Genomic DNA, 14,398 nt, shown 5'->3' on the forward strand with positions numbered 1-14,398 from the left:
GTTTGACGCAGTAAAAGTTGCACTCAGTTATGAGTGGAGACTCGTCATGCAAAAGCAACCGCTTCTGGCTCTAAATGCCTCTGTAGAAATGCACGATTCAATGCCAGCCTTTATTCATTTATTCAGTGAGTAATAAGCGTATATGATAATAGGAGGGTCAGAAGTTATTCAGCTGGTCATGCGATGTTGGCACCCATGCGGCTAGAATGAAACATTTAATTTTTTCTCTTTGAAAGAAATTAATACTTTTATTCAGCAAGGACGCATTAAACTGATCCAAAGTGACAGTAAAGACATTTATAATGTTATATAATATTTCTATTTCAAATAAATGCTGGTCTTTTGAACTTTCTATTCATCATAAAATCCTGATATTAAGCAGCACAACCGTTTTCAATATTGATAATAATCAGAAATGTTTCTTGAGCAGCAAATCAGAATATCAGAATGATTTCTGAAGGACCATGTGACACTGAAGACTGGAGAAATGATGCTGAAAATCACAGGAATAAATTAGATTTTACTATCAAATAACATGTTTTTTTTGTAAATAAAGCCAGCCTTGGTTGGCATAAGACACTTGTGTTTGTTAGTAGTCAAACTACATAATAAAGCAAAAAAAATACACTTCTTTCAAAAACATTCACTGGCCTCAAACATTTAAATGATAGTGTTTGTAGTCAAACTACATAATAAAGCAACACAGACATTTTCTAGATCTCTCCAGGACAGATTTAGTTCTGCGGCGCTGGTCTGATGCTAAATTATGGTGATGACAGACGGTTCTGTCTGGAAGTACAAATCAATAGAATTGCTCATCAGCAGCCACACACAGAGTCTGTTAATTCACTTTGCAGCACTAAATGTCAGAGAAAATCAACATAATTCTACAGAATGAATTTGTATGTGGTCAAACAGAGCTGGAAACATGATCAAATAAACTAAAATATAAAATAAATGGACATGCAAGCAAATTTAAATGATCTTTCAAATAGCATCAATGCAATCAATCCCATGGTGCCTTGCATCAGCATGGTTTCTGCTGAGCTTCAAAGTCAATATACACACACACACATTATGCATAATGATTGACATAAACAGATGCGTATGCATGCAACAAATGCTGCAACCTTGTATATTTATTATGCAAATCAAGATGCATGTGACCGACTAATGAATAATACAAATGCACTTTTTCTCACTGATTAACCTAAAGTGCCACAAAGTGCTGTTGAGACTCAGCTCAGTGGTTTTGTTTAACATTCGGCTGCCAATATTTTATGAAACCTTGATTTGCAGCCCGTTCAAGCATCTCTTCTGGAGTGAATTCAGATGAGTCGAGCAGCCTGCGGAACAAAGACGACAGCTGATGTTTTAAAGCCTCGGCGTTCGGGTGTTTTCCAGCAAATCCACATGGGAGATTAATGCAAAACACTCAAGAGCATTCGGCGTCCGCTCGAGCACAAACACACAGTCGACGGGCCGGTACTTGACAGCACGGCGTTTCTGCCGGATCAGCACTGTTATGACTTTAACACCATGTCACAATACAACAGAAAAAGGCCGGGAAATTCACAGAAGCATCGACAGCCAGAGCTGAAGCTTTAGAAAACACCTAGAAAGAGTCGCAGTGTTCATATCTTATGCAGACAATTAGGTTGTCTGCCTAAGATATGCATTCAAAAATAGCTTTTTAAAAGGACTACTTGTAACAGGACACAATATTAAAAACAAAACCATTGTGGAAAGAAAAATACAAAAAATAAAGACAAAAAATTAATCAAATTTGACCATATAACCATTACACATAATACAAGGCACAATGCAAGGTACAGTGTTTATGGGACTGTCACATGTAAAGTATACTGATCTAAAGTCATGGTCGAATTTAGTTGCATGTTTGGTTTGGTATCAGAATTGCCTTATTATCATTAATTCTAGGTCTTAATATATATGCCAGACAGCTTTTTAACCTGTCAGCTTTTGCTGCCAGAAAAAAATATATTTTTTATATTATTAAAAGTATTTTATTTATTTATTTATTTATCTTACTATATGTTGGTATCATTGATGTGTACTGTTAATTATAAAAACACTTAATTACAAAAATCAGACTCACAGATGCCTACTTTTAGAAATGTACAGATCTATTTATTTTGAATTTATATTCATTTACTTTAATATATATTATTATATATTAAACATAAATATACATATATAATATTAAAAAAAAACATTCTAAATAATCTATAAAAAATCTAACAAATATATAAAATATATTGATTTCTCACTATATATATATATATAAAACTCAAATTCTCAAATATATATGTACAAAACTCAGACTTGCAGATATTTTATATTTATTTATTTACTTAAGATATATTTATATTTTATATTTATCTCCTCAGCAGACCAATGCATATATGCATGCATATACACATATATATATTTCTATTTATGAACTTTTAATCTTTATTCATGATTCTGCTTGCTTACTTATAAATGCATTTCCTGTTCATTAGATGTCAATATTCTAATAATCATGTCAAACAAATTGAGAGATGCACTACAATTATTTTCTAAATGAACTGCCAGCATGACACAAATGCTGTAGATTATGCTGAAAATAATCTGCAGAGAAACTGGGTGTTATGTGTGACTCTTTCACAGTCAAAAACTCTCATGTTACATAAGCAAATAAGTGTTTTTTGTAACAAGAATGCTAAAACAGAAAGGGAAGAAGTGATGGGAGAAAGAAAACAGAGGGTGAGAGGAAGCTAAAGCTGCTGTATAGAGTCTCAATCCATCACTGGGATGCTTTCAGACGCACTTCATTGGCTGGTAACGGGCTGTTCTGGTCCTGGGGTGGATCCTATTACCTCTGCGGTGGTCTCGCTGATCTCCGCTCAGCATTAATATACCACCGGGTCGTTTCAGATGGTGTGGAAGACCACTTTTTAGCCTAAATCTCCCTGAAATTGTGTTCTGTTTGAGAGAACATTGCAGAGGCGACGGGAAGGTAATGTCACCGAACCACTTTCCATCCTCTTCAGGAGTGTGAAAATGTCAGTGAAGTCTGGGGAGGCGAATGACGTCTGTCAGCTGGTGTTGGAGGAGTCAGCAATCACTTACTAACGACAGACGTTTAGCATCACATGCAGCTGACGAGGAAGAGGTGGAGGTGACAATGCAGAAGAAGAGGGATGAAGGAAAGGTGAAGTTTTACTAGCAAAGAAACAGAGCTATGAAAACACACAGAAGGCAGCAGGACAAATAACGATGGAAAATAAACAAATCCAGTTTTGCATTAACATTAGCCAGTGACCTGAGAGAGAGAGAGAAGGCTAGAAACAGTGCTCACATGCTTATGATATACTGAATCCTCAATTATTAACAAATATCAGACACCAAACTCTCAAATAAAGGAGGGCGTACACGGTGCGAATTCGGATGGTCGGAAGATCGTATGTCCACGCACACGTCATGAGTGAGTTTATCTAAAAATCGTACGGACGAGGTGTGTAGAACGACCACGAAATTAACGACCCTGCCAATTTCCGAAGCAAAACCACTAACTTGACACTCCCCTTCAAACTTAAACCTTTAATTCCATACAGTAATCATCACTCTGCACAGCTCCTCCAACAAGTAAAAAAAACATAAAACAACCCCCCCCCCTCTTTCATAACTACATATAAAATATTGATACGAGCCGTGACAGGTTCAGGTTCTTTTTCAGCGAAACCGGGACGTCTGGTCACCCTAGTGTGTGTGTGTGTGTTCTGTGGGTTTCTCCAATAGGTTTATGGGGACACAAATGTCTATAATGACACATGGGTATTCAACGTAAACATGGTTATGAGGACACTTCCATGCCGTCGTTTGGCTTAAAAAAAAAAACAAACAAACGATGTTTAATTAAAAAATTTTTAAACATGCATGCATTTTCCATGATGGGATAGAGGTATGGGGATAGAATATACAGTTTTTACAGTATAGAAAACCATTCGTCTAAACTACATAAGACCCGTGTGTGTGTGTGTGAGAGAGAGAGAGAGAGAGAGAGAGTTCAGCGAGGTTATCCTCTTGGTCAATACTCCACATTCGCTGTGGCACTGCCGTCTTCGTCTTTCTTCTGTGGTTTTCCTAGTTCGCTAGTTTCGTGATTGGTCAACTTCAGATGATCAAAAAAAATCAGCTGTTCAAAAACAACCGCACACATGTCATGAATTCAAACCGATAGCTCACAAACTTTTTAAACATGTTTAAAAATGATCGTGAGGTCGGGAAGTGCTCGTAAGGCACTCTGCTCGGCTCGGACTAATTCCCTCGCACATGATACAGCCGCGCGACCATACGAGCATACACGATTTTCCTATAAAAATATAGTTTTATTAAAATGAAAAAAAAAAAAAAATAGAACACAAAAAACACAAAAAATCGCACCGTGTACGCCCGCCTTAAGGAAATGTAAAATATTATCAACATATCTAAACTATATAAAAATATAGTTTTATTAAAATGACAACTATAGAAAAAAATAATTCTCAAATGTAAAAAAAACCTAACAATATTTATGTAAACAGTGGTGGCAAAAATTATTAGAACACCTGACAGATCTGAAAATGTTGACATTTTTGCTCTCCAAAACATGATTTCATTTCATAATGTTCATGAAACATGCAGATGGTTTCTCTGATCACAACAAATATCAGATATAATGAGTCGTACAATTTTTATCCACTTTCATCTTTAAAATTTAGTATGTTTATCTTTTGCAGCAATTACAGCAGCACATCTCTCTGACACAGTGTCAATATATCTCCTGAGAACTTCCCATGCCTTCTGCAACTCATGCCAAAGGCTTTTATTAATATTTTATTTCAATGTTACACAAAAAGGTCAATTACAAAAATATTTAAATGATAAATTAAAATATTAAAATGATATATCAATAATTAAAATGATATATTATTACTAATTATTTGTTAAGTTGGAGTGGAAAATAAATCTGAGAAGTACATATTTACATGTCTTCAGCACAACACTATTTTTATCACTCAGATTTCAGGGGAATCATGTCATCATGGCAAACCCTGCTGACATTTCCATCAGAACATGAAGAAATTTTGTCTTCTGTTGTTGTATTTACACACAGGCCGTGAGACTGGGTCACAATGGCATGAGACGGGACTTTCCATAGTAAAGATGTCCTGATAAACACACACACACACACACGCACACACACACACACACACACACACAGAGAGAGAGAGAGAGAGCTGTAAACTGACAGAGGCCTGCTTTCTGAACAGTTTGATAATGCTTTGACTGAACATCCGCTGATAAACCACTGGCACAGATTAGCCAACAGCTGTCTCATGTCCAGCAGTCACAACACACACTGACTCACACACACACACACACACACACACACACACACACACACACACACACACACACACACACTCACTCTATGCAAATGCTGTCACTATAGTAAAACTCCAGTATCTAAAGTTGCAACATTACCGCAGCCCACAACTGATCAGAGTTCGGTAACTGTTCATCACAAATCACACGACACTCCCGTCTGCACGCCGACAAATCACACAAGATCCCATAAGACACTCATATATCAACTCTGAATGCCGTCTACACCCAGCCGTCCATCAGCCGTCTGGGTTTATCATGAGTAACAGAGAGACACGGAGCGCTAGCCTACCGTGAGCGAGCCGGAGCATCTGAGTGGACGCAGAGATCACACACACACACACACAAATCTCTCGGCTCTCCCACATGCTCCTCCGTTTCACACGCCGCTCCTCCCTGCTTCTCTTCCGTCTGTTGATCATTAGATGATCGTTTGTTTGCTCAGTGTTTCTCACAGCTGGTCAGTCAGTGAACTTGACACACACACACACACACACCCCTTTACCTAGCTATCTTAAATAAATCACATACAACACCCTTGAGATTTAGTATAAAGTTACTAGTTAAATGAAAATTTTTGAAAGAATTATTAAATCAATGTAAAAACTCTTTTATCATTGGGGACATATTGACTATATGACTAAGCTTTTTTTCCTCCTTTTTTTTCTTTTTGTCAGCCAGACCTCTTTGACATGAAATATTTCCTCAAAGAGATTTTAAGTTCATATTTCTTAACACATTCACATCAGACAAAAATGAAAATTTTGTCATTATTCACTTGAATAGTCTATTGGACTATTCTTACGATGCTTTCATACTTTTCTGGACCTTGACACTGTTAGTTATTTGGCAGTCTATGGGACGGTCACAAGCCTCCCGGTTTTCATCCAAAATATCTTAAATTGTGTTCCACAGAAGAACGAAGCTTTTACGGGTTTGGAACGACATGGGGGTAAGTGATTAATGACAAAATTTTCATTTTGGGATGGAGTAACCCTTTATTGGTTAGATGACATGCAAGTAAAAAAAAAAATTAAAATTTACATTACATTTATATATATATATCTATATATATATATATATATATATATTTATATATATAATATATATATTATATATATATATGTGTGTGTGTGTAATTTAATTTTAATTTTTTTGTTCCATCTTAAAATATCGCATAAATGGTTTTGCTAGGCTATTTGCAGTACGTTGCATATTAGCTTTTCATCTCAAAATGTTCAAATCTAGGCTATTTGCAGTACGTTGCAAAAAGATCAATTAATTAAACTGATCAAAAGTGACAGTAAAGACATTCATAATGTTACAGATCATTAAATAAATGCAGTTCTTTTGAACTTTCTATTCATCAAAGAATCATGAAAAATAAAATGTATCACTGTTTCCACAAAAATATTCAGCAGCACAACTGTTTTCAACACTGATAATAATCAGAAATGTTTCTTGAGAAGCAAATCAGCATATTAGAATGATTTCTGAATATCATGTGACACTGAAGACTGAATGATGCTGAAAATTCAGCTGCGCATCACAGGAATAAATTACATTTGACTATATAATCACATATAAAACATCTGTTTTAAATTGCAATAATATTTCACAATTTCACTGTTTTTATTGGATTTTTTAAAATAAAATAAATTACTTTTGAACCGATGTTCATGAATAGTTCAGTTATGACATTGCTGTGTACTTCCTACCACAAAGCCAAACTACATTTGACATGACACACAAAGGTGATCTGAAACAGCTAATTATAAAACAAAATATGTTCTTGACTGCATTTATTTAGACTGCACTCAACCTTTCATAAAATGCTTCTTTATTAATAAAACGCTTCCATATTTATAAACCACCCTGAATGGATAATTATACCAACCCATCATGACTCATTTCCAGTTTCCATCATCTATGTATTAACAATTCGTCATTCAACCATTCGAAAACAAACTATTTGCTATAAACCACTTCATGAGGCCATTACAGAAAATACAGAGCATAAATAACTGTGCACTAAATATACACATACGATCTGAACTAATTCACAATGTGGCTTCACTTTATATCAGCACTCATTAGTGAAACAATACGGAGATACTGACAGACTATAAGTAGCAGAAGTGCATCGATGGTGGTCTCTAAAGACCCTAAACTTCAGTAGCTGTAATTACACACAATATGCCAATGGAAAAACAAATGAATTTACATAAATGTGAGACTTTTTGAAGAGCGTTTGCAGCAGGTCACGATGAGTGAACGTCTTATTCTCTCTGCTAAACCAAATACAGGAAATGAGCAGCAGAGTAAGGCTGAACGATTAATTGCATAGGCTGAACGATTAATTGCATTTGCGATAATATCGCGATATGAGAAAATGCGATTTTCTAATCGCAACGTGCGCGATTTGAGGTGGGCACGTGACGCGCGAGCGAAAGAGCGGAGAACTCGGCTGCAACAACTTTTCATCCTGTCAGTTCATCTTTAACCTGTAGCGCAATGGCCTCTGCCTCGACGGAACAGTCAGTAACTGACACAGCTGCGACTTTAATCTCAAAGAGGAACAGCACGTCGGTGGTGTGGAACTATTTTGGTTTCAAAAAAGAAGATGCTGCACAGCTTCAGGTGTTATGCAGAGCATGCCGTGCTCCCGTTGCGACTTCACGGGGTAACACTACAAACTTGTTTCAGCACTTAAAAAAATACCACAAAACAATGTATGACAGTTGTATGACCCAAATGCCGAGCACCAGTGCGCCAGACAGGCCAAATACCTCAAGACAGGGATCACTGACCGAAATGTTCGAAAGTGTCTCTCCGTATGAACGTAATTCAAAACGGCACGGGGAAATCACTCGGGCAATAACCGAGTTCATAGCCAAAGATATGATGCCTCTCAGCACGGTGACCAAGCCTGGATTCGTGGCATTGACAATACGCTTGATAAACGGTACAATATACCCTCCCGTACATACTTCAGTCAGACTGCCATACCGGAGCTGTACAAAAAGTGTAAAGAGAAAGTCGCCGCGGAGTTTAAAACGGTGGAGTTTTTTGCTAGCACTACAGATATGTGGTCAAGCCGCACAGCTGAGCCTTACCAGAGTCTTACAGTCCATTTTATTGATGAAGATTTCAACCTCAGAGCTCGCTGCCTACAAACTACCTACTTCCCAGACGACCACACAGGGGAAAATATTGCAGCCGGCCTGAGAGAAGGGCTTGCCAACTGGGATCTCCACGAGGAGAATCACGTCTGCATCACGACGGACAACGCGTCAAATATGGTTCTGGCTGCGCGGCTTAATGAATGGACGAGGCTCCAGTGTTTTGGGCACAGATTACATCTTGCCATTGGTGTAAGTTATGTCGCGTGTGTGTGTGTGTGTGTGTGTGGTGTGTGTGTGTGTGTGTGTGTGCGCGCAAAAGAGAGAGATGCGTCGATTAGTAATAAGCTGGATACAAATATATAAATTATGTGTAGTTGGGGATTCATTAAATTAATATTTCCTCCCACTCCTTTTCTAATATGTAAATTGAAATATTATGTTTTGATTTTATGTCTGTTGTGGAATGGCCACCTGCATTTTTGTTTTTTTGTTTGTTTTTGTTTTTTTACATGTTCTAAATAAACACAAAAAGTGTGTGTGTGTGTGTGTGTGTGTGTGTGTGTGAGAGAGAGAGAGAGAGAGAGAGAGGACAGGGGTGTGGATGTGTGCATTTTAGAATGACAGAGAATGTGAGTGTGTAATAGTGATAGCCTTGAATCACAAAACTCAAATTTAATTGTGTGTAATACACTACTTTCTATTTCTTTCAGAAAATGCACTCAAACATGACAGAGTGTCAAGGGCAACAGCACTGTGCAGGAAGCTGGTGGGACACTTTTCCCACAGTTGGAAGAAGAAGGCAGCACTGATGGAGGCACAGAGGGAGCTCAAACTCCCTGAGCACAACCTCATAACGGAGTGCCCAACAAGATGGGGATCTAAAGAAATGATGATTGCTAGAGTGCTTGAACAGGCCAAAGCCATTTCTCAGGTATTGTCTGGAGATCGATATGCACGCTCCCTCATCCCAACCTGGCAAGATATTGATGTGTTGGAGTCGATTCACAAGGCACTGCATCCTCTACTGGAATTTACTGATGCTCTTTCTGGAGAGGAGTATGTGAGCATCTCCTACCTCAAGCCAGTTCTTCACCTTTTTGCCACATCAGTCCTGGCTGAAGATGCTGAGGACACTGACCTGACTAAATCAATAAAAACCAAAGTCCTAGCATACCTCAATAATAAATATGGAGACCCAAACATCCAGGAGCTTTTGGATGTTGCCTGTTTCCTGGACCCTAGGTTCAAAATACAGTACATCAGTACTGACAACATCCCTGCTATCAAGACCCGACTGAAGACAGAGATGGTAGACTTATCACAGCGTACATATCATCGGGTAAATGATAATTATGTATTTCACAAAAACACAATTTTTCTTTCTGTAAAATCTAACTGGAAAACTAATGGCTGTTGTTTTTTTATCTAATAGGAGAAGAGGTCTCGTACTGAAACTGTTCAGATGCCTCAAAGTGCACAGCCCTTGGGGGAAAAGGCGAAGAGGTCTCTTGGCAGTTTTTTCAAGACCAGTGCAGCCTCTCCTTCTTTGCCTGTTGAAGATGTCGCAGAGGCAGAGTTAAACAATTACCTGATGACTCCTACCATTGATGGAGAAGATGATCCCTTGGCTTGGGTGGAGGGTGCACAAGATCAGCTACCCCACAGTTGTGCATCATGGCCCGCAAGTATCTTTGTGTACCTGCCACAAGCGCTCCCTCAGAGCGTCTTTTTAGCACAGGAGGGAATATTGTGACTTGCACTCGCTCATCCTTGAAGCCAGCAAAAGTCAATATTCTGGTTTTCTTAGCAAAAAACCTGTGAGCCACTGAGAACAAAACTGTTGGATCATTATAGCTGGCAGTGCCATACTCGTAGTGAACTTTAGTCTGTGTGGTGTGTTATTGTTGTGTACTTGATAAGTGAGGTTGATCTATTCCAAATTATAATATTCAAATAGTTTTTGTCTAATTTAAAAGTGCATTTCTCCATTTTTTTATTTATAACTTTATTTATTTTGATTTTACTAAATATTTTCAAAGCAAATGCTGTTGCAGTTGTGTGAAATGTTACTGACTTTGGAGCAGTAAGATAATTATTATTTTTAATTATTTTTTTCTTCAGACTGTAAATTTTGCACACAGTGTTTACAAAGTGCGCATACCTTTGTTTAAATTATTGAAATGCACAGTGGCAAAGCCATAGATGTTTCTGCAACGAGCAGTTCAATAAAAATGTCATTTATTTCAAGTCATACATGTTTTAATTTAATTATAACAAATAGGCCCAGCCTATGGGAAAGAACATTTCACACTAAATGCATCTAATATTGTGTTGGTCATATTTAAATAATTCATTACGTTTTGTTGGGGAAAAAAAGAGGATAAAAAAAATCTTTAACACATCAGAGGTCACAAAAAAAAAAAAAAAAAAAAAAAGACTAGTGAAATCAAAGCACAAGCTTTTGAATAATAACAGAGGTCACAGGGTCAGTTTGATGAAACTGAAGACTAGTGAAATGCATGCAGGATCATTTGATTTATTTTAAAAGTATCTGATTGGATTTCACATGCTTTTGAATGTCAAGACGCTGTGAATTCATTGTGCGTTTGGCTCTGAGCAAATGTTTGAGAAACGATCCTGTAATGAAGGTCTGGCTCTCAGGTCAAGGGTTAGTGATTTATCCTGTAGAGTCATAAACTTGCAGTATTTTTATATCAGCTCATCCCGTCTCTCTGCTCAGATGATTCAGAGAGGAAGGGTGTGAGCTTTATAACTCAGAGCAGTGGAGTAAGAGCGCCAGTCGATTCTTATTTTCAAACCAATTTAAGAATCATGGCTGATCAATTACTGTTTCACTGTGTGCCCACTAACAGTAAAGAACAGCAGACCGAAGAGAATCGAGGACTGGAACGACAATACAAGCGAAAAGTAAAAAAAAATTTAAATTACATTCACTTACAGAATAAGGTTGATTCTCGGAAATAAAATTAAAAACTGCTTATTTTTTACCCCAAAAATTTCAAATGAAGAAATTTAGAAATTACATTTTAGAATAAAAAAAAATTAATATGAAAACAATCTCATTATCTATATTGCAATATCATACATACTTTTTATATTATATTATATTATGTAAATAATATATATATTAAAATCTAGACAAAAATAAAGACTATTTCTAGGATCATTACTGTTTTTGACATTTATGGGAATTGATCAAATCAAATTTTCTCTACAAATTTATACCACCATAATGTGAAAAAATCTCATTATTATTCCTACAATATTATATCATATTATATTATGCTATTATAATAATATATTAATATAATGGATTAATAATTTAATATTAATAAATAGTATATTAATAATTATTATATATATTTTTTAAATTAAAATATAAAAAAATGAAGACTATTACTACGATCTTTACCATTTCTGTGACATTATTTATGACAGTTAAGCACATTTTCTCCCAAAATTCAAGAAACTGGAATATATTTTATTTATATTTAGGGCTGTCAATCGATTAAATGTTTTTATCTAATTAATCACACCCTTTTCCTGTGTTTAATCATGATTAATCGCACACTTCATGGAATTAAGCAGAGACCATTTATCTGGTTTCATATGTTTATTTTGTCATCATTTGCTATATCCAGCAAAGTAAACCAAAAAATTAAAGGGTGATTTTCAAAAATCTGTACTTTCTGCAAACTTTTTTCAAGATAAATTTAGATGTCTTTCCAAAAAAGGACACTTAGAAACTCCAAAAGGACACAAAGGAGCCCATATAAGCACATATGAAAGAAAAAAAATCAGAATTTTATATCATGTGTACAGTGCAACAGCAAAGAGCATTTTTATATTTAAGAGAAGTTAAGTTGCAATAACAAACAAGACTACATGGAGATGCCAAAAAAAAAAAAAAAAAAACCCTAAACCTAAACCAGCTGCCTGCTGACTGCATATATCTACTACTGTAGACAGATCCATTCATTATCGTGAATCTGTGAGGAAACAACGTGAAAGTACGGAAATGTCTGTGCTGTGCATACAGTAAATACAATGTGCGATCAATGCATCAAGAGCACTCATACATGCATTAATATAACGGACTCACGCGCGTTTACTGTACGCCATTTCTTATTATTTTTTCTTTGTGCAAAACAGTGATTACGTATAATAATATCATTATTAATAATAGATATTAATTATGAATGGTGCATTTCTTTGTAAATAAAACCCAAAGTGTATTCTTAGTACAGATGTGGGAGGATCCACTGAAACACTTACTAAGAAGCGTTCAGTTAATTAGATGCTATAATTAGCTAATGACCCGATGCAGATGCTTCTATGAATGAATGGTGTGCAATGGTACGATTACAATCCACTTACAGGGAACCTAAAGCAAAACTGTCTGGCACACTGACATCCTTCTGATCTGATCTCAGCGTGGAAACTAAAGCTTTCATATAGCAAATACATTATGTTTTCTGACACGTGTGAAGCATTTGGAGCCGGAGGAATATGATCCGCATTTTACTGGAATAAACAGAGCAGTAAACACAAACAAAGCCCTCACAGCTCTCGATCCTGCAATGGCTTCAAGGACTCGTGAATAAAGCAAATGCTTGTCAACACCTACACAACTCCTGCTCAACAAACAGTTAGGTTAATGAAAGAGAGAGAGCGCGGCTCACAGGTGCATGCTGGGTAACACCTGAGGCTTGTGTGTGAAATGATTCACATAACCAGAAATGCAACACAAACACAAGTCTTCAACAGACAACATTTAATGTGCTTCTATTTTCATCCGTATTTTTCTGCACTGTTATTGTATCGTTACTTTTTTTTTTTTTTGCACTGTGACATTATTTTCATAACAATTAAGCACATTTTACCCCCAAAGTCTGATTACTATAATACCAAAAATTGTTTGATGAACTGTTTAATTTTTTCCCCCTTTAATATCAGCGGTATATTATTACATTCTTATAATAGTATTTTTTGCTTTATATTTATATATTAAATATATTATATTTATATATTATTTATATATTAAAGACAGTGCCACAAATTGTACCATCATTTCTTAATTTAAATTATATTAAATATCAATTTTATTATTTAAATAAATATACATGAATATTATTTATTATTAAAATTTATTATAATTTTAAATTAATATATTTACATAAATAAATAATCTTACATACATTGATATTTCATTTAATTATTATCTAGAATTCTATCAATAATTCTTTCCCAATAAGTATTAGTTTTTTTACGCAATAAGTTTTTAACAGTAATAAAAAACAAAAACAGGTGCTTAAAAAATGTCGTAAACATCATAAAACTGACATCACAATGTGAAAAAACATGCTTATTCTTCTTTCATTTTATTAATAATATTGTTTTGTGACAATGAGAAGTATCCCAGCATGCAGTAGTGCTTTGTACTGTTCATTATTCACAGGCTCTGACAGCTGAGGTGTGTTTCTGTCTTTTGTAGTCGCTAATGGGACAGAAAGTGTGTGAGCGAGGTGATTTTAAAGTGTGTTTGGTGTCAGCAGCGTGAGCTTTGTTCTCGTCATTGTGAAGGCTGGTTCAGGTCTGTGTGAGCTCTAATGGCTCATTATATTCACATGAACGTGTGTGTGTGTGTGTGTGTGTGTGCATTTATCCTCATTTGTGTGTGTGTGTGTGTGTGTGTGTGTGAGATTGCTCACCTGAGCTCTCTCAGGGTCTCCCTGAGACTCGGCACAAGGCTCCATGTTCATCCAGACGCCGCCGGTCAACGCTGTTCAGAGCTCTGCATCTCTGCAGAGACACAAACA

The 14,398-nt window shown here is 36.1% G+C and overlaps 1 protein-coding gene across 3 annotated transcripts in view; it reads right to left on the bottom strand.

Moving 5' to 3' along the window:
* Window positions 1–14,398, bottom strand: part of osbpl8 (oxysterol binding protein-like 8) — a 72,878-nt gene that overhangs the window by 42,229 nt on the left and 16,251 nt on the right. For 2 of the 3 annotated variants that reach the window (XM_042721617.1, XM_042721615.1), the window contains exon 2: window positions 14,291–14,381. Coding sequence is in view for 1 of the 3 variants with exons in the window: in XM_042721615.1 (XP_042577549.1) it covers window positions 14,291–14,341 (51 nt within the window). In the remaining 2 variants the exon portion in view is untranslated. Of the gene's footprint in view, window positions 1–5,725; window positions 5,749–14,290; window positions 14,382–14,398 lie in introns of those variants that run through there. The other variant, XM_042721618.1, reaches the window with a different exon arrangement.

The sequence above is a fragment of the Cyprinus carpio genome, chromosome B4 (genome assembly GCF_018340385.1).
Source record: "Cyprinus carpio isolate SPL01 chromosome B4, ASM1834038v1, whole genome shotgun sequence".
Classification (NCBI taxonomy): Eukaryota; Metazoa; Chordata; class Actinopteri; order Cypriniformes; family Cyprinidae; genus Cyprinus; species Cyprinus carpio.